The 20,790-nt window shown below is 58.9% G+C and overlaps 4 protein-coding genes across 4 annotated transcripts; all 4 read left to right on the forward strand.

Moving 5' to 3' along the window:
* Nucleotides 1–156: 156 nt before the first annotated feature.
* On the forward strand, nt 157–3,024 carry PSEUBRA_004722 (uncharacterized protein; the record flags this gene model as incomplete). The annotated part of the gene is made up of 1 exon (XM_016438229.1): nt 157–3,024. One exon carries the CDS (start codon nt 157–159, stop codon nt 3,022–3,024), a length of 2,868 nt encoding a protein of 955 aa, XP_016290699.1.
* Nucleotides 3,025–3,309: 285 nt separating this feature from the next.
* Nucleotides 3,310–4,943, forward strand: PSEUBRA_004723 (Amine oxidase; the record flags this gene model as incomplete). Its single annotated transcript, XM_016438234.1, has 2 exons — nt 3,310–4,741; nt 4,837–4,943. The coding sequence occupies 2 exons, from the start codon at nt 3,310–3,312 to the stop codon at nt 4,941–4,943; spliced, it is 1,539 nt and encodes a 512-aa protein (XP_016290700.1).
* A 6,949-nt stretch (nt 4,944–11,892) lies between these two features.
* On the forward strand, nt 11,893–14,468 carry PSEUBRA_004724 (Gluconate transport inducer 1/Pac2; the record flags this gene model as incomplete). Its single annotated transcript, XM_059465451.1, has 2 exons — nt 11,893–11,930; nt 12,041–14,468. The coding sequence occupies 2 exons, from the start codon at nt 11,893–11,895 to the stop codon at nt 14,466–14,468; spliced, it is 2,466 nt and encodes an 821-aa protein (XP_059320447.1).
* A 563-nt stretch (nt 14,469–15,031) lies between these two features.
* Nucleotides 15,032–19,873, forward strand: PSEUBRA_004725 (Helicase/SANT-associated, DNA binding; the record flags this gene model as incomplete). The annotated part of the gene is made up of 1 exon (XM_016438228.2): nt 15,032–19,873. One exon carries the CDS (start codon nt 15,032–15,034, stop codon nt 19,871–19,873), a length of 4,842 nt encoding a protein of 1,613 aa, XP_016290702.2.
* Between the last annotated feature and the right edge of the window lie 917 nt (nt 19,874–20,790).

A 20,790-nucleotide genomic window follows, 5' to 3' on the forward strand; every position in this document is an offset into this window, starting at 1 on the left:
TAACCGCCAGTGCAGTGCTTTCACCTTGCGATTCGGGCCAACTGCGAGCGCACATCAAACACGCTGCGATGCCATCTACGCCGACCATGCTCCCCTGATCTGCTTTCAGCCCGGATATCACCGGCTTTGCTCCGTCACTCCAGCCGACCACACACCATGTCAACGCCAACACCGGCAGGCAGCTCGACAGCGGGCATGGGTCTTACCACCCCATCGCCGCTCGCCATGCTCTCCAACACCACACCGCGTGGCTCCTCCATCGGCCTCTCCTCCCTCCAGGCCCTCCCTGAAACGCAGCTCGTGCTTGTGCTGCTCGACCACCCCACCATCCGCCGCAGGTGGCGCTCCACTGTCGTACCGCTCGTCGAGTCGATATCCAAAAAGCTCAACACCGTCTATTCCGGCTCGCGCCTCACCATCGGCTGTGTCGTATACCGTCCTACCGCCGACAAGTCGCTGCTGAGACCGGCATCGACGCTGAGCCGCACGAAGCTCCAACCGGGGTCCAAGCTCATTGCGTCCAACATGCTGACGCCCGAGTCGTGGCTCGGTCCTGACTCCGAGGGCTCACCTGGCGATGCCGAGGCTTCCTCTTCGACCTTCGCTCTGATCGATGGAAAGACGACCGTCAAGCCGACCGCACACGTCCTCGAAGCGTTCGTCGCGGCGCTCGAGCTGCTCCAACCCAGCGGGAATGGCGTGCACAACACTCTGGCGCCGAAGAAGCCACCTGTGCTGGCAAGACATCTGCTGCACGTCTCCCTCGACTCATCCGATGTGACCCTCGACCTCTCGTCGCCGCCATTTCTCAACCTCGATGCGGCTAACGATCGGGTGACCGCTTCCACGGTGGGCAGCAAGCTCGCTCGACTTGGTACGTCCATCACGAGCTGTGCGATGAAGCCGGATCCGAGCAATGCAGCTACGTCAACCTCGAGAGAGGCGCTGACCGCCATTGTCGGGCTGCACAAGAACGTGGCGGAACCCAACAAGCTCGCCAACGAAGATCTCGCTGCGCTGCTGCCGGAGACCGTGCGAGCAAAGATCTTTCACGAGGCCAACATTGTCTCGAGCGGTCTTACGCCAGGGAACCATCCCAAGGCGGTCATTGCGGGTGCTGCATCGCCGGCAAGCGGCTCGACCAAGAGAGCGAGAGAGGAAGACATCGAAGCTGCTTCGACCCCCACGAAGCGATCCAAATCGGGCAGCATCTCGCAAGCTCAACCTCCCACCACCGCTGCTGCTGCGTCGTCTTCCACCGCACCACCACCCGAGTTGCCACGCAACATCAAACTCGATCCCAACGTCAGCACCAAGATCCTCTTCCTGCGGTCGCAACAGGAGACCATGATCAAGAACTGGGCGGCTGCCTACTCGATGGTGGCCAAAGCCGAGGCGGCGGGTGAACCTGCCAAGGCGCCGGGGATGAACAAGGCGTACCTCGAACAGCTGAAAGCGCAGCTGATGACGCAGCAGCAGGCGTTGAAGTTGCTCGTGCAGCGCATTGTCAGCGGTGCGGAGACGGCGCCCAACTTCAACGTGAGCTTGCAGAGTCTGATCAACATTGATAAGGAGGCGCGCGAGATGGGGGTCAATCTCGGTGGGCCGAGTGGCGGTGCTGCGAGGCCGGGTCGGAGTGGGAGTCTGACGGGTAGTCAACCGCCTGCTCTACCCTTGCAGTCGGCTCCCAAACCCGACCCAACTCCATCTGTCGACAACACCACCACTGCAGCACCATCATCGCCAACGCGCCCGAAACCTTTCTGGCGCGGTGCCCTCACCTGGTCCGTCATCTCCGACCCGACAACAAAACAGAAGCGCGACGTAGCCACGCTGGTCTCCGCCACCTCGAACACCGCTGCGCTCGACCGTCTCCTCCTGCCTTGGCCGGACAAGCTCCAGATCACCGCCATCACCCAGCTGAACCCGCGCAACCTCCAGGCATACGCCCAATCCCAGAATGCACCGTACATCCTCTTCTCCACCCAAGACGCTTCGTCCTCGTCGGAAGGCGGGCCGGTGCTGACCCCGGCTACGGCCGAGAAGAACAAACAGATGTACGCGAGCCTGGCGAGCAGTTTGGATGCCAAGAAGAGCTGTGCGTTTGTGCGACATGGTGGGAACGCAGGGGCCGGGCTGGTGCTTTTTGCGACGAATCAGGCGACGAGCAGTGCGGAGAGGAAGGGGACGGTGGCGGGCGGTGGGGTGAAGCTGATTGGGGTGGTGTTGAAGGACTCGATTCCGTTCAGTCGGTTGTTGAGCGTGCAGAATGGGGCACAGCCGCAACAGCAGCCGGGGAAGACGGAGGAGAGTGGGAGATCGAGGGGCGCAAGTGCGAGTGGGAGCGCGTTGCAAGAGGCGAGTCAGACGCAGGCTGCACCAGCTACGGCTCAGCCGAACGCACAGCAGAGTACGGGCATGGGGCTGGGTTCGTCCATGCCGTTCAACCTGAGCGCGCTCAATGCTGCGGGTAACGTGCCTGTCGCCAGTCTCAATACAGGGTTGGGAGCAGGGATGAACCTCGGCTCGCTCGCGGTGAACAACGGCAACACCTCCCAGCCTCAAGCGCAACCACCGCCGGCGGCAGGAGTCGATATGTCGAGCCTGGGCAACCTCGGCAACCTGGCGAACTTCAACATGGCCAACTTTGGTCAGCAGCAGCCGGATTTTGGCGGGAACAACATGAGCGCTCCGATGGGTCAGCCGAACCTCGCTGCGTTGGCCCAGCTGTTGGGCATCGGTGGTCAGAATGCCCAGCAACAGCAGGGACAGCCGCAGCAGCAATCGTTCGGACAGGCCATGCCGCAGATGTTTGGACAGATGCCGATGCAACAACAGCAGCAGCAACAGGGACAGGGACAGGGGCAGATGTTTGGTGCGTTCAATCCAACCGCTCAGCCGCAACAACAGCAGCCGCAGGGCGCGGCAGGCGCAAGTGGAGATGGCGGAGGCGGTGGAGGTGCGATGGACTTCTCCAAGCCCATGACGATGGATCAGCTGCGTGCGCTCGGGTTCTTATCGTAAATGCTCAGTCTAGGTGCTTTCCCAAGAATGTTTGAGATGTTGTGGTGACGGTTGAGCATGAGTCGTCGTTACCAAGATGCGTGTGCGAGCAGGAGGATTGCCGATGAACGAGATCTGCTCAGCCAGGAAGAAATCCGGACCGGCGACCAACAAAGCATCGCGTAATTTCGGACGGCTGATCCATGCGCGCATCTCCCCCACACAACCTCATCTTCGCTCCACCTTTCCCCTCTTACGAGTGTCCTCTTCCTCGCAAAAGCGATTCAACTAGACAGACGAAGCAAGATGGCGAAAGCAGCAGCAACCACGTCCACAGCGGCGGCGAGCAACATCCTCGACGTGCTCATCATTGGTGCTGGCTGGTCGGGTCTCTCGGCCGCGCTGAAACTCTCCCAAGCCGGACGCAAGGTGGCCATCCTCGAAGCGCGCGAACGCATCGGCGGTCGAGCATTCACGCATACCTGGTCGGACAAGACGGACGTCAACGACAATGCGCGCACCACCTCTTCGCCCAACGCGAGCGACTACTGGTGCGACTTTGGCTCGTCGTGGATGCACGGCTATCTCGAGGGCAGCCCGTTGAAGCAGCTCACGGACAAGTACAACATCCCCGTCACCATCCCGAGTCCACGCGAGACGGTCGTAGTGGGCGAGCAGGGCCCGCTGCCGCAGTTGCTGTCGCAGAAGCTGACGGGGAACCTGGGCAAGGCGCAGGAGGCCGCCAAGGCCGCTGCGCATGATCAGTCTGCGACGCCGCCCGATGTGAGCACGTCTCTCGGCGACTTTTTGTACAGCGACAACTCTCCCCTGTTTGCGGGTCTCGAGTCCGAGAGCGAGAAGACGGCCGCTCGTGAGCTCGCACGGATGCTGCACATCCCGCTGGGCATCGAGCTGGAGAAAGCGAGTCTCAAATTTTTCGGCTTCGAGAATGCCTTTGCCGGCACCGACGCTGCACCCAAAGGCGGCTTCACCGCCATCATCAACAAGCTCGTCGACGAGGTCACCTCGCTGGGCACATCGATCCACACCAGCCAAGAAGTGCAGTCGGTGCTTGATGAGGATCAATCGTCCAACGTCAAGATCACCACCAAACAGGGCCAGGAGTACGTCGCGCGCACCGCCCTTGTCACGATTCCTATCGCCGTGCTCAAGAAGACCGCTGGTGGACTGTTCGAACCCGCTCTGCCAGAGAGGAGGCTCGAGACGATCAAGCGTGTGTCGGTGGGCAACTTGAACAAGGTGCTGCTGCACTACGATCAGCCGTGGTGGAATGGCAACACGGGCACGTTCCTCGTGCTGCCCTCGTCTGCATCCGCGCCTGCATCGATCAAGAAGGATGCAGAGAAGAAGCTGTGGGAGCTGTACTCGTCGACCACGCTCATCGTCTCGTCTCTGAGCGGAGATGGTGCGGGCGCTTCCAACTCGCTGCTCGTCATGGTGGGTGGAGAGTCAGCCAAGCAGCTCGAGGCGTTCGAGCGATTGGACGCTGGCAATGCTCTGCATGCCTACCTGACAACGCGTATCGTCGGCGAAGCGAGCGACAAGCTTCCCAAGCACGTGTTCTACTCGAGGTGGGCCAAGCAGGCGTTCACCGGTGGTGCTACTACATCGCCTGTGTCGACCGCGCCCGGTAACTCGCCGCTGGACTTTGAGGCGCTGTCGAGACCTCTTTGGAGCGGTCGGCTTGGATTTGCCGGCGAACACACCGAGATCAACCGTACGTATTTGCCCTTCCGAGCATTGTTGTCGCTTGCCGAGCGCAGAGGGACAATGGCTGACATTTCCGCTTTTTGTTTTTTTGTCTTGCTACAGACCGAGGCTCTGCAGCGGGCGCTTTTGTTTCTGGAGAAAGAGAGGCGAACCGCCTGGTGGCTTACCTGGACAAGTTTCATCCTCGAACGGCCGCGAACAAGCTCTGAGCGACTTGCTTGCAGGCACCCGGATCGGCTTCCGTCGGAAGGGACGATCGGTTCTATCGAATATCGCTAGACTGGCTGTGTTGTCACGCGTTCGAATGATCTGCTCTTGCCGTTCCGTGATCTGCGAGTACCTCCGAAGTGAAGGCGCTGAGTAGGATGGTTAGACCAGTGTTGGACACGTGAATGACACCCAGTCGAACCAGGAGGCGGCGCCACGCGATCTGCGGACATGAAAAGAATGTGAGAGCGGAGCAGATGTCGAACGCCTGGAAAGGCAAGTTGTAAGCCTGCTCACACAGCAGCACATTGCCGCTCCGTTGGCATGCTGTGTTCAGTCGGTTCCGCGGAAAGGGAATGGTGGCGTCCGCGAAGCTTTCGACGCCACCAGCACCGACATCGGACCGATGATGGAAGCGATCGCTGTCATTCAGGGGCGTCTGACCTAGGCTCGAGGCGATGTATTGTCTGCGAGTTGCCGAGCATTGGTCGGTCAACGAAACGGGGGTCTGGACCTGTCATGAGGCGAGCTCAAACCACACAACCGTGTCGCTGACCCAGGCTAGGCAGAGTCATTGTTGTCGCGTAATGACAAATGGCCTCGGAACGGATGCCGTCGGTGCATGGAACCACTTGAGTCCTCCCCATAATCTTGTGTTTGTAGAGGTTTCCAGCCGATCCTCTCGCAGACGTGGCTTGTCGATTGTGGCGTCGAAGACCCAACTTGGACCCGTGGGAACAAGAATTGATGCTCCGCCAAAGCTGTTGTATCGAAATTCGCATTCCGAAGCGCGCTGTCGATAGCTTCGGGATACAGTAGGACTTGATCAGGACGTCGACGGGCCCGCCAGGGAAGCGTCACGGAGCCAAGCGGCTCTCTCCGAGGCAGGCAGTGGAAGCCAGTCGTCACCGCTGCGGACCTGCAAACGCTCGGGCATCAGCGCTGGCTCGTAAGCCCATACTGTTGCCGGTGTGCTTTTTTTACGATGCTCGGCGTTGTTGGACCGTTGCGAAGAAGCCTCATCAAGAAACAACGGGGCAGCGCTTAGCATGGGGGCCAATGGGCGTTGCTAGAAGCAGTCTCGGTCCGAGAATCGCTCCGATCCTACCATGTCTCACCCATCGACACCCATGGGCAATGCAGTAGCATGGGTCGATATGCTCTTGATAGCTTTCCAACCGAAAAGCGCTAGCAAGCAGACGCAAGCCACGAGGCTGGAAAGGAGTATAACGGGATCTGCTTATCAGAGTGTGTGCTCATGTGTTGGCGAGATTCGCAGAATGGAAAGGATCACCGAATTGAGCGTGTCTCACGAGAGGACTGAGGTCTGCGGACGAGATGTGGTGGATGGGTAAGCGAGATGCCGGCTTATATGTGCCGCTGCGTGGTCGAGAGCGCGTCGGCGAACTTGGCTGGAGTCACGAATCAGCTGAGCGCTGTGGTCGATGTTTGACAGGGCCTGGTCTTCAGGGTCCACGCCGAACGGCATGTCGAAGCGCAAGAACCAAGGGTCTCGTCGGTCAACCTTGAAGGACGAAGTGGCGACGCTTGGATCAAGCCTTATCTGCAAGCCAATCTGCTACGCCCACCTCTCGAACCAACGAGGTGGACGAAGAGTGGGGTGGGTGACAAAGTGTGATGCGCTTTCCAGAAGTCACTTGACAACGCCGCGGGAGACGGAATTGCCGATCAAACATTAGCTGCTGACTGCATAGCAGCCATGACGATCCCGATGCCGACCTGCTTGATAGACTTGACTTGGTAGCAGCACAACCGAGGCGCTTCTGCGGCCATTGTGTTTGCTGCAAAGTTTCTTCTACTTGTCGGATTGTCCTACGAATAAGGTTCCGACAGCGTGAGAAAAACAGACTAGCGAGCCGAGCAAGGGTCTCGGCCATCCCTTTTATGTTGGACCTCTGTGCTTCTGCATGGACAGAGAGACAAGGCTAGTCGAAAGGTCGGCTCCCGGCGACGAACAGCTTCGCGACAGACGTGAGCTGGCCAGCTGTCAATTTGTCAGTACATCAGCGACGAGATGTGCTGTCAACTTGTCCACGACGCCGCGCCGATATCGCCGAGTGCTGTAAGCATAAAAGCAGGATGGCGGCTAAGCCGCTTTTGACAGATAAGCGAGGGTTGAGTTCCTGACCAACTCGACGCCAAAGTAGGTCGGCGACCCAGAAGTGAAGCACCGACAAAGACGAAGGGGCTTCTAGGTGCACCTGGGACGTAGACGAGGACGCGAGCAGCAAGCGAGGTTGTCAGACGAGAGGCGCGGCTATTCGGCCGCGGTCGCGGTCGCGGCCACGCTTTGGCGAGCTTCCGACGTTGGGCCAAGCGAGGTCAAAGGCAAAGCTTGAATTCATGCAGAGTGATTTACAATTCCCGTCAGAGCAGAGCAAAGGGTCTGGCCATGTCCCAAGAGGCTCATCCCCACCTTGATCATTTGATTGCGGCGGCTGCCATCCGCTCCTCTTGTACGTTCAAAACAACAAGCTGAGAGATGGCCCATGAAGGACTGCGGAGCACAAATGCAGCTGCAGGATGGCATAGAGTTGGCTGGGATCGATGGCGATCCACGCGGTCATTGCTGCGTGACAGGCTGCGGGCGTACCCTTGGCGTTGCGGCTGCCACTAGCGCAGGATGGTGGCTCTCAGGGGCCAACTTATATGCATACGATATGTCAACGACTTGCTTCCTCGCTTTGCCCCCGCTGCCTCAGGCCGGTCGCATTTAGGCGAGGCAAGATCGACCTGCAAGGCGGCGCCAAGAGAGGCAAAGAGGAAAGGGAGCGATCAAAACATTGACTCTCACTCGTCTCCGAGGAGAGCCGCAAGGCACAAAGGCAACTCGGCTAGCAAAGATCTGCACGGTAGAAATTCGTGGCGGCACTCTTCTTTTGTTTCTCCCTAAAATTTCATACAGTATTCAATCAATTGGCGTGGGAGATGGCCATGACTCAGAGATCATGACGTCGGATGTCATCCGAGAGACGGTCACAGCATCGTGACGAGAAGCGGTTGTTGTTGATCGGATGTTCCGTGTGATTTGAGTAGAGTACAGTCATTCGCGAGAGGCTGGCGCGTCCAACCATTAAAAATCGCATGATTGCCGTGTGGGCAACGGATGCATGACGCCGCTTGATGAGCTCCTGCATCCTGCGGATGCTGCCCGCTGCTGGGACACTTACGAGCGGCCGACCAGGTAACGGCAGTTGATGACCGACCATGCATGCATCAGCGCATCTGGATCAGCATCGTCCTCTCGACATGGCCTTTCGCTTAGCGACTGAGTTCAAAGACGCGGAATTCGGCCTCCGACCTTAGCGCCAATTGGCAGCATGTGTTTGCTCTTTCGGCTTGCGATGCCTTGTGCGTACAGAGACAGATTGCCGGTAGGTAGAATAAGATCTTGGCCGAGCTGCACTCTCTTCCATCCAGCTGCAGCAGCGGCACCGTTACTCCGGGCGTGCATCCTCCGCGGCCTGTCAAAAGAGAAGTGTGCCAAACCGGTCCGATGTCCAATTGCGGCGAACAAGGAGGAGCAAGAGGATCATCAAATTTCAACAGCGCCAGTCTACTGCGCGTGGATGTCCGCGTGTCCAAGACCGACTTCCGCCCATTTTTTGACCCGCTGTTGGCCTTCCCCCGCTGCAAGGACCACCAGAATCTCGAGGATCGTCTCTTCTGGGTCTGCTCTCCTTCTGATACTTGTCAGAGTCCTCGCCTTGCTCTTCTCTCTCTCCCCTTCGCCCTCTCGTTGCTGTTGCTCTGTTGCACCATGGCGAGCATGTCGCATTGCTCGTGCTCGTCACAGACTCGAAATGCAAGCTCATGACTTGACCGCATCCCTCCTTCCGTCCCTCCTTCATCCCGTCCGTTTCTAGGGCGACCCTCGTCATCTAGCATCCTCGGTCGCGCATCACCTCCGAGCGCACCTCGTAGCGTCGTTCAAGAGTCAACGCAGCCCCTTCCTCTCCTCACGGCGATCACCACACTCTTTTAACCAACGTCCTCCAACACGCTCGAGTCGCTGCAAGCACAAACTTCATTTGGTTCATTTGATTCCAAGTCGACCCTCGACTTTTTAACCTTGCCGGTCGCATCACCCCACATACAGAGCCAACTCTCTCGCCACAAAGCATCCATCGTCGCATCTCAGCAGCTTCCCATGCCTCGCACGCAAACCTTGCTTCCAGCTCCCCTTCATTCATCGATACCCCATTCTCGTCCAATTGGCGCAATCAGGCATCCTGCGCGCACTCCGCAGTCGGACCTTGATCATTCTTTCGGCGCATACGAGGCAAGCTGACTTTGGCTAGCCTCGTCGTACTGTACGGTGCTGCGCGATTTCGACTCAGCCATCAAGCGCGACTCAGCCATCGAGCGGAAGCGGTCTCCGTACAAGGCTTTGTCCTTGCCAACACGTCTTCGTAAGTACCACCCTCGGCCATCTCCGACCCGCATCTAGTGGGCGACTTTGACGCTCCCGCAGACGATAGACATCCTGTTCTGGAGCAACGTTCCGTGTCCAAGACTCGCAATGCCATGTGCAGCATGACGTCGATGCCAAGCAGTGAAGCAGGACCGACTCGACCACGCCGTGCCATGGGCACAGGGTCAAGTCATCGCATCGAGGTCGAAAGCAACTCCTTCCCTTGCCTCGCCTCGCCTCGCCTCGCCATGGTTGATCCGAGCTTTGCTTGATCTTGGGGTGCAAGAGACCTATCGCACATTAGGGCAACGGTCAAAGAACCTGGATGGTCCCACCGTCGAATCATGCACAGACCGAACGCTAACTGCTTTGCTTCCATCTCTTGTACCGTCTGTCTGTCAATGCAGTTGAGCTGCACCTCGCACTCTTCCTTGTGCTCCTCTCGACACAGATCCCGGTCTGATAACGTGGGCTCTGTTGTCGTCCATCAGCTTGACCCCTCCCTTCGAGCGCCACCGTGTGGGTTGAATTCCACTCATTCATTCTTCTGATCGGATCCGGCCATCGACAGCTCCTTCTTCGAGCAACGAAGCAACTCATTTCAAGCACAAGCTCTGGTCCCCATTTCATCGTCCCGAACCAACACGACGAGTTTGCAATCGCACGACAATCGCGTAGAAAGCCGCGGCAGCCCGCCATTCCTCTCTCCTCACCTCCCAATCCGACGGCTTCTCCTTTTTTCCCACGGAGCCAACTTCATTTCGTCAAACAAGGCTAAGGCGTAACGCGAACCTTAACGTCGTGCGACTCCTTTGTCTCGTCTCGGCTGGCTGGCCATTGCGCGTGCATTCCACGATCAAAAGCGCAAGCTCGTCGTGTGACCTGTCGGTTTCACGCTAGCTTGACCCCCAACTTTGTTCGATCTGCCACAAGTCTGGACGCGGGCGTACAATTTCCTACTCGCTCTCCATACTGCGACGTTTCGACCTATATCTGGACATCGCTACTGACGATAGTCGATTTCAAGGATCTCCAGCTGCTGCAAAAAGTCGAGATCGAACCAAGGAACTGTTCGGTGTCAACGCCAGACGTGTCTCGGCAAGAAACCCTCCCTCTCGGCCCCACATAGCTGCGGCTCAGGCTGCAGGATATTGCAAGGACAAAGGGCGTCCACTGTGAAAGGGCCACAACGTCAGTAGACCCGTCTTCCAGCCCAATTTTGGCTCGAGCTCGTCATCGACGTCGACTTCATTTCATCAGCTGCAGCTCCTGGCGGACCCGTTGGACTGGTACGTTACTCTGCAAGAAGGCTTTATTTTCTCGCTCCTGCAGACCCGCTCGACGTCACACTGCGACCACGCTCGCTTCTGATCGGACACATCCCTCCGTTTTAGCACACACACACACACAAGAACGCAGTCACACGTTGGTCCCCGTGGGCGCAGCGCGGCACAGCACCCGCAACGTGACCCGATCAGCTATCGATTGTGCGACAAGCCGAGGCTCGACCACGTCACTGCATCGTGGGGACCTCTGTGTCTTGCCGACGCTGGGTGATCGCACCGATCAACGCCGAGATCGCCGAGGTCGTCTTGCATCCGCAACGATCGATTCTGCACGCCTCTGTCCAGGTGACGAGGCCGCTTCACAAGACAGCGGGACTGCTTCAAATTGCATTTCGAATCCTCGACTTTCACCTCAAGTAACTTGCTTTCGAGTCGAGCTTAAACCTAAGCTTCTACTTGCCACTGAGCTGCCGCCCACTTCCGGTCGCTTCCATTTCGTGCAACGGCTGCATCCATCGTGCCCGTCTCTCAGCGGGAACGTGTCCACTCGTCTCTGCATACCGCTCCTTGCGGCATAAACACGGATATACTCGGTCAGAACAAAGACGCCTGCATCACGCAGTTCGGACATAGACAGACCCAACCGAGTGGTACACTGCCAGCTCAGCCGTGCTCGACCGGAGGACTTCCCTCGTGTTGTCGCCCATCCCTTTGCATCACGCAGCCCCACCCACTCGATCTCGATATACTTCGTTTCGAGTCTAGCTCTGCAGGCGAAGCGCACTCGGTCGAGTTCTGCTCCGCTCCCAGACGGAGCCAGCAAGTTCGCCCTTACACAGCGTTTTTGCCCCACTTCGAGTCATTGGTCCACAGAGCTTGTGGGCAGGCCGAAACACTCTTATCAGCCTCTGCATTTCGTCTCGAACAGCACCAACCTACCTTGGCGGAGTGTCTTCATACCTTTCCATCCGCCTCCCTTCGCTTCTAGTTTAACTACTTCTAGAACCATTTCCTTAGACAAAACTGTCGGCGTCCGCCTCCGTCACGCGAACACCTCTGGGCACCCATCCTAGCACCAACACTCGGCCTATCTCACACCACCTCGTCCAGGCTTCTTAACCGCGATCAGAACAAACATAAGAGAGCGAACTTCGATCGATCAAGTCTGCACGGTCTTCCTATCTCTGCTTCCCATCAGGATCGCAACGCTCATTGCTGTCGACACTGAAGATGGGGTCGAACCAGAATGTCACCTTCCAAGGCTACGTGTAAGTTTCATCCTCCGCCCTTTCGACGTACATCCCTTTCTACACCGAGCGTCATCACACAACAGCATGCTGACGAACATCCACTTTCTTCCTCTTGATCGTTCGGCCAGACACTCAACGCTGGACGCTTTGCTCATCTTCGAAGGTGTGCGGCGCGGCATCCTTCCGAAAATCACGCGTCGGCTTCGCGACGACGAGCGCAAGCAGATCGCGAGCGGAACCATCTTTGTCTTTGACGAGCAGGAATCGAGCATCAAGCGCTGGACCGACGGCATGATCTGGAGCCCCAGTCGGATCCTCAACAACTTTCTCGTCTACCGCGAGGTGGAGAAGAAGGATCCGAAACCCGCTTCCGACCAGCCTGCGTTCGCATCGTCGCATTCTGGCTTCGGTATGCCCGGCGTCAGCAACGACATGTCTGCGCATTCCTCCGTTCGCTCTGTGCCTCTGACGCTCATGTCGAGCTCCATGGACGCGGATGCACAGCTGGTACCCTATCGACAAGAGCATACCGGATACCATGCGCTCGAGGTCGTTCCCTCGTCTTCTCATGCCCTCTACACAGACCAAGACGGCTTTCTCGGTAACCACTCGTATCCGTATCAGTCGTCACAGGCGCACACGCAACCGCAAGCCGCCGGAATGGTCGGAATGCTCGACAACAGCGCAGCCTCGTCGTCGGCGGCCGCCAAGCGAGAAGCCGAGCTGGATAGAACCATCGTCGGCAGCTTGACTAGCAGCTATCCATTCGTACGCGACGGCCTCTGCAAGAAGACCATCTCCATTCAGGTCGAGGGCTCGACGCAGCATCTCATCTCGTACTACAAAATCGACGATGTCCACAACAACCGCCTGGCTACCCCCTCCAGCCTGCGCGAAATCTCGAGCCTGGTCATCTCCCCCATCTTTCTCAATAAGAGCAACTTTCGCTACCCGCCCATCGTCGAGACGGGTCCCGACAATATTCCTCGCTACGTCGCCGAAGCAACGGACAACACAATGCGCTCATCGGGCAACATGAGCAGCGGCGGCGAGAGCTATTCGTCTTCCGACGCGCGGCACGATGGCCTCGCAAGAGCCGCAAGCCACTCCTTGACCATCTACTCGCCCGGCATGACCTCGGACACAGCGCACAACGACCCGCACAACCAGCGATACCCACACACGATAGGCGGGGACGGCATGCTTCCCATGTCCGCCACGTTGCCGATGTCGGCCTCCAGAGGTCGCCGAACCTCAGACGCTCCACGGCGACGAGCCAACACCAGGTACGAGCCTTACCAATCGTCCGCCGCCTTCGGTCACGGAATGGTTCCCCATCAGCTCTACACGAGCGCTCAGGGCGTGGAGGAGGGACCGCTCTCCCCGTCAGGACGCCGAATCAACCTCGCAGGAGGGCGCACATTTGGCGACGCAGAGTCGCTCTACCACTCGGACCCTCGATCGCTCACGATGCAGCGACAGCAGAACGAAGGGGTCCCTGGGACGCCGCATTTTGCTCAGCCCAGCAGTGTGGTCGCTGGCCAGCCTTCGACTCCCGTGGACCCGCAATTTCCTCCAATGCATAACGTCGACCAGCATGGATCCTTTCCGCAGTCGTTTCAGCCCGGGTCGATGATGCCGTTCGTTCCGAGCCAGCCTGCTCGTAGCCAGGCAGGCTACGTCATGGGTGTCGATTACATGCAAAACCGCTCCGAGGTGCCTATGGTGAAGCAAGAGCAGGACAGCCCCTTCCACTTTTCTTCTTCGCGGCTACCAAGAGGCAGCTGGGACTCGAACCAGCCCAACCATACCGGCTCCTTCTTCCACAACATGCAGCCGCCTCCAGCAACGAGCCAAGGCTTGACGTCGATGCCCGTCCATAGCCAAGCCAACTTCAGCGGCCCGGTCTACACGCGTCAGGCTGGCTCTCCGCCCAACACGAGCTCTTCGCACGACAGTCGCCACTCCTACTATGGGAACGGCACTCTGCAGACGACCGGACGAATTGACGAGGTGGGCGGCCATTCGCGCAGCTATGAGGAGGCGAGCTACGCCTCTCGGCCTATCTCGCGCGCAGGAGAAGGAGGGTACGCTGGCGGCCTAGATTCGGCTGGCGTGGTGCGGAATCGCATGTCGGAAGCTTTGCAGACTCCATCGAATCCCGCAAGCCCGTATCCACGACCACAGCAACATCGACCACCGCAGCAGTACATGTCCAGCAACGACGTTTCGGGCTATGATTCGTACGACCGGCCTTCGAGCGCGGTAGACGGGCAGCAGTCGCTCTACGCTCAGCAAGTGTCGCATGCATCGGCCGAGCACGAGGAAGACCAGCTCAACCAGCAAGCTTTCGACCGAAGCGCCCAGAGCAACGAGCAGGCCTGGTCGTCGTCTATAGCGCCCGACGGCAACGGTGGGATGGAAGCGTCCCGACCAGGCACGTCGCCCGAGCAGAGCTATCGCCAGCAGCATCCGTTCGATGATGGCGACAACGATGCTACTGGCGCAAACGACGGCGGGCTAGAAAGGGTCATGTTGACGAGGCCCGCTTCTTGATTCGATCGAGGTCCTGCTTCCCTTCTTGGTTCTACGCCAAGCTGGCCACGCCGTCCCCGCGCTGCACCCTCAAGTCACCATCACGGCCACCTGTATCCCATCTTCATCTGTATGATCGCTCGCATCGTCCGTCCGTTCCAAGTTGTCAAATGATCAATCGCATTGTATCTCATCTTGTGTTGTGTTGGAGGGTATATGTTAGTTGGATCGCAGTGAGAGGCGTTCGAGTGGCAGCAGCTTGTGAGCGAGACGCTTGGATTTTTTCGGCATTGTGAGATTTTCAAATAAATTTTGCCCTCTCGCGCGATTGGAGCGAAGCATCTTCGCGACGGTGGGAAAAGCGTCTTGCTCGTCGTCTCGTTCTCTCATCCACCATCTTCAAAATCACGAACGGCACAGAGACACTGCTGCCACAGCTGCTGATCCGAGCAGGTCGATCTCGCACCTGTCTCGAACTCCGTTGATTGTGCTTGTCGCATCACCTCGTCGGCCGAGGCGCATCCATCCGTACTGCTCAGTGCCATACGACAAGCACGGCCGCTGGCTTTGCGAGCGCGTCCATCATGAGCAGTGACCCTGTCCCATCCTTGGCGCTACCTGCATCGGCAGCCGCTGCTCCGGCGCCAGCTCCGCTTTCGACGCAGTCAGCCTCATCGCTACCAGCGCAACAACAAGAAGAGCAAACACCACAGCAGCAGCAGCAACAACAAGTTCCAACGACACCACAAAAGAAGACAGCATCGATATCAAATCCACCGGCCCAACTTCAGCAGCAGCAGCAACAGCATGTCACGGCGAATCATCCAGCATCGATAGCAGCAGCAGCCACCGTCGCTCTTTCAGCAACGCTTCTCGATCCTAATGAATGGAATGCACTCGCATCAACAAGCATGGTCACGTTGGACGACTTGCGGACGGCATTCTTGGAACAACGGCAACAGCAGCTGAAGGATCTCGAACGGTCCCATGTGGAATCTCTGCGTGAGATGCTTTTCATGTCCGAGACCTATGATCAAGTCGATGCTGCAGGGAGCCCGTGGAAGCTGAGACAGAGCCTGGAAGTCGCAGAGGATGACGAGAGGGAACACGTCAAAACCTTTCTCGCGCAGTACAGGCTGTCGCTCGACAACCAAAAGTCCATCCAAGATCATACGTTGGAGCAACCCAAGGCTTTACGCGAACTCGTTTCGCAGGAACTCAAGACTGGACCGATCGAGATCGCGCCGCCGCCCACGCCCACCAGCGCAACAGCACCTGCAGCCGGAGAAGCCCAACGCGACCGTGACCTCCGAAAAGAAGTCGAACAGAGCAACTCGCATCGCAGTCAAGCCGTTGCCCGAGCTGCTGCCGCAGTTCAGGCTCGGGCTGTTGCTGAAGGAGTAGCCAAGATCAAGCCTCTCACCATCACAGCCGCAGAAAGTCAAGGAGTTCGCGTTGCTCCCCTCCAGCCGGGTCAGGTGCCCAGCTTTGTCATCGAATCCAGTACACCCATCGTTCCCATCGTGCCTAGCATCGACGCTTCTGCTTCCCTCCCGACAGCTCCCAACTCTTCTGGAGCAGAAGCAGCGACTACAGGCTCGGCCGCTGACATTGCGCCGCCTTCTATCAAGGTCGAGTCGTCCGATGACCGCGCCTCGTCACCATCTAAAGCCTCGAACGCGCTCGACCGAGCCGTCTCTCCAGTGTCCGGCCTCACTCGCAATGCAACAACGCAGTCGACAGGACTTCGTGTACCGCCGTCGCCGATGGTGGTGCCAACGATCCCTGAGAACATCGCTGCGCCTCCTCTCCACCCAACACTGCAGACACTTTCGCCGAATCCGCTCTCGGTCACGTATGCCGCGTCGTTGCGACCCCTTCCGCCGGATCCGACCCGACGCATCACGGGAGCTGGAGTCGGAGGAGGCGCGATCCATCATCGAAGTGGCAGAAAGATCTCGAGCCTGTCAACTCACAACGGCAACTCCTACTCCAGCATAGCAGCCGCCAAAATTGGTCCGGCAGGCTCAGGGCAAGCGGATCTGTACCGATGGTACGTCCGCGCCCGAGCTTCACCAGGTGCAGGCATGGTCGGCAAGGCGGACAAGTGCTTGATGACAAGCGATTGGAAGGTGGCTTTCAACGAGCAGCGTTTCGTCCGCGCCATGGCTAGGATCGAAAAGCTGAAAGCGCAAGGCGAGTGGAGCTTCCGTCAGCCCAAGAAGCAAAAGGGTCCTGTGGTGCGCAAGGCGCACTGGGATCACCTCCTGGAAGAGATGAAATGGCTTCAGACCGACTTCAGGGAGGAGAGACGGTGGAAGATGACTGTCGCCTTCCACCTGGCTCACGAGGTTGCCGCCTGGCATCGTGCACGCACAGCCGCCGAACGAGCCGCTTTCTGCGTGTCTATCCAGAGGCCTCACCGTCGTAGGACTGTCTCGGATCACGCTGAGCAGCATGCAGCCTCGCAGGAAACCGCGGACGGACTCGAGTCCTCCGGCGCATCCGTGGGAGCCGTCGCAGATTCTATCGATGACGAAGAGATGCCTGACGAAGCCGCCGCGAAAGATGCTCAAGGCGATCTGAAGTCTGCCATCAACTCAAAGAAGGCAGCGGCTGGACAAACTGAGCTTTCCGGTGACGCTGATGTCACCATGGAAGCAGAAGGAGATGCTCAGGAGGCAGTAGCCAAGGCGGTCGAAGACGCGGTCCAAGTCACCGACGAGGCAGCAAATGCCCGTGTCGAGGAGCCAGATGCGGACGGAGAGGACGACGATGCGGATGCGGATGCAGATGATGTGGAAGCAGCCACGGCAGCGCTCGTATCAGGCGAGCCCTCGAAGCCACCCCGCGTCGAAATTGTTCGGGAGCCGTTGGCTCCGCTGCAACAGATGCCGGCCCTCTCCGCTGGCGCTCCGTCCACAGCCACCTCAGGTGTACCCACCGATCTAGCGTCAAGAGACGCTCAGCCTTCGGATACCAACCTCGCCAACGCGTTGCGTAGCGAACAGAAGGACGCAGAATCCACGCTCACCGCGGAACTGCCGCCGCAGCTGCTCGCAACGTTGCGGGCCCCCGTCTTTTCCACCAGCGTCACCACCACGGTGGTCTCGCCAGCCGCTCTGCTCGAGTCCTTGGACCCTGAGGCTGCTGCAGCGCTGCTCGGCATTGAACTTGGTGATCTGTCGAACGCTGCCGACCTGCTTGAGCCTGGCTCGCTCTCGTTCAGCAAGATGTTCCCGGAGCTGCCATTGTACGGCGGGGTGACGCTCCCGGACGCAAACAGCAAGAGCGACCGACGCTGGGACGAGGGAAGCCTGAACCAGCCTCCGCGATTGACCCACGTCACCAAGCTCCTCGACTCCCGCCCGCTTCTCGTCAGCACGCTCGAGCCTTCCAAGAACCGTGCCAACGGCCGCTGGCTACCGGACAGCGACTGGGTTGTTGCTGCTGAGCAGTCGGATCCGCTTCGAGGTGTCGCCGATGGCGTGGATGCAGGATTGCCGCCTCTGCCTGGTTCGTTGCTCTTTGCCCGCAAGAGCAATCGGGCAGCCAAGGAGACCAACACTCCGACCACGACGACGCCTGCCGAGCCCTCGCAGCCGGACGTGCGCGCAGCCATGTTCATGTGGACGCCAGATGAAGACAGCTACCTGATGACGCTGGCCAAGCAATACCAGAACAACTGGGCCTTGGTCGCTGACCTCTTCAACTCGACGCGTCTCAGCACCGCTACGGACAAACGCGAGCCTTGGGACTGCTTTGACCGATGCAAGCGCATCGAGCAGGCAGCGGCTGAGGGGAAGCCGCCTCCTGCCCCACCCCAGCTGCCTCCAGCTGCAGCCGAAACGGACAAGGACGGGAAGAAGGGTGACGGCAAGGACGCTGACGCCTCGTCGAAGCGCGACAAGATGACCAAGAAGCTCGGATCCAAGTACGACGGCTCCAAGCGCAAACTTCGACGTAGCAACCTGATGGAGGTGATGCGCAAGTCGGCCAAGCGGCGCGAAGCGAGCAAGCAGGCGCAGCAGACGCAGCAGACCAAGAAGGTGAACCTCAACACGCACGAGACGCACGCGCAGATCAAAGCGGGGCCCGCCATCACGCCGCAGTCGCTGAGTGCGTTGAAGACGGAGCGTGACCAGGCGGCTCTGCGACAGTACTACGAGCAGCAGCGGGCGCAATTGGCATATCAGCAGCAGCAGCAACAGCAACAACGTCTGCTGGCTCAACAGGCGCAGGCTCAGCGGATGGCCGGACAGCCATCAGCCGGCGGCACTCCTGGTCCGACGGCCACACCGGCTGCGCAGGCAGGCAAAGCGGGTACTGCAACCCCAGCTGCCGGAGCAAATGGAGCGGCCAACCTCACTTTGCCGGTCGGCAGCGCTGCTGGCTCTCAGCCCGGACAGGCCGCTCAGGCGCAGCAGAAAGCAGCTGTTGGACAGATGCAGGTGCCACAAGCCGCTCAGCCGACTCCGCAACAGCAGCCTCCAACAGCACAAATGCAGCAGCAACAGCCCACCCAGCAGCAACAGCAACAGCAACAGCAAGTGCAAGCGCAACTTCAATCGCAACTGCAAGCCTCGCAAGCGGCGCAGATGCAGAACCTGTACGCGCAAATCCAACAGCAGCAACGACAGCAGCAGCAGAATGCGCAACTGGGTCAAGTGGCTGGGATGGCTCAAGTGCGTCCTGCCGTGGGGCCCCTCACGCAGCAGCAGCTGTCGACGTTGACGCCGCAACAGCAGCAGCAATACCACGCGCAGTTGGCGGCGGCGACGGCGGCAGCGCAGCAGCAGCAGCAGGTGCAGTTGCGCAATCAGATGGCGGCGGTGGCTGCGGCGCAGGGGGGTCAAGGTGGGGCGTTCCAGTTGCCGAATGCGCAGTTTCAGTTGATGCAGCAGCAGTCGGCGATGGCGGCGCAGGGTCGACCTTTGATGCCGAACCAGGCGCAGGCGCAAGCAGCGGCACTGCAGTTGTATCAGCAGCAACAGCGACAGGCGGCCCAAGTGCAGGCTCAGGCGCAGATGCGACCCCCCGCTTCGGGGCAGCAGCAGTTCACCGCTCGACCCGGGAACGGCACGAGACCTCCCCCCACCCCCACGCCGGCAGGCCAAACCAAAACCCCCACAGGAACCGCCTCCCCCAGCATGCCAGCCACGATCCAGGCGCTGCAACAACAACTCGCCATCTCGTTGGCAACATCCAACTTGTCGCAAGAGCAGATCAACGGGTTGGCCGTTCAACTGTATAAACAGGCCCAATCGCAACAACAGGGGGGAAGCCCGAGTGCACGACCCGCACAGAGACCACCCCAACAGATCCTCAATCAGGCCATCCAGGCACTCGCCGCGCAGAATCAGAAGAGTCAACAGCAGGCGGCGGGCGCAGCACAGGCAAGACCACCCACCCCCAGACCGACTTAGCATAGCACCGTTCAGGAACTGTTCATACCAAAGAGAAAGGGAATGCATTGCATGACAGACAAAAGCGGGTGAGGAGAAAACTATAGGCTGTTGAAGCCCATGTCAACCAATGAGAGAGAGACGATGACAAGAGTAAGCCCCGTTGAGTTACCCCTTTATTGAAAGAGGCGACCGCATAACTATGAGTGAAGATGACGAACAAGATCCGATGCATCATCGCTCCCGCCTGGGGCTGGTGCGATGGGATGAGTTGTCGGACCGGAGCGGGTTATGATGGTTTTGCGGGTTTGAACCAGTCTCAGAGAGGGGATGAGGGATGGCCGAATCTGGTCCAGGCGAATGGCGAGTGCGAACGGACGATGATGGGAAGGACACGAAGGCAGGAGACTAGGACACTGACGAAGGAGGAGGGGGATCGTAAATGAGACGAGCGCTCGTATCTTCGCTGCTCGCCTCCATCCCCCTCGCAGATCGATCGACAGCGTGCTGGTCTCGAGACAATGTGACGCCCCAAACATCGCCCTCCCCAACCATGAATCCCGAAAGGGTTGCCCGAGGCCAGTCCTGCCTACCACAACACCGATTCTCTCCAATCCGTACCCTTGCCGCAAAACCAACCCACACAGAAACCCGACAACGAAGCGTACCTACACAACGGCGTTGACATGCCGACAACCATTTCGTCCTGCTCCTCGAGGACGATCTCCAGAAAGGCACCATTGCAAGCGCGTCAAACAACGATCATCGAGTTTGCGGGTAGAAAGACTGCCTTTGATGCGCACCTTTGAGAGCAGAGAATGAAAACAAGTTCGAGGCGAGGAGGGGCAAGGCAAGACGGCCACTTTGCAAGATCGTACCATTACGGCGACGGTCGCTTTCCTATTGTGTGGTCTCTGGTCGTGCCGTTGCTCTCCCTT

The sequence above is a fragment of the Kalmanozyma brasiliensis genome, assembly GCF_000497045.1.
Source record: "Kalmanozyma brasiliensis GHG001 unplaced genomic scaffold PSEUBRA_SCAF4, whole genome shotgun sequence".
Lineage (NCBI taxonomy): Eukaryota > Fungi > Basidiomycota > Ustilaginomycetes > Ustilaginales > Kalmanozyma > Kalmanozyma brasiliensis.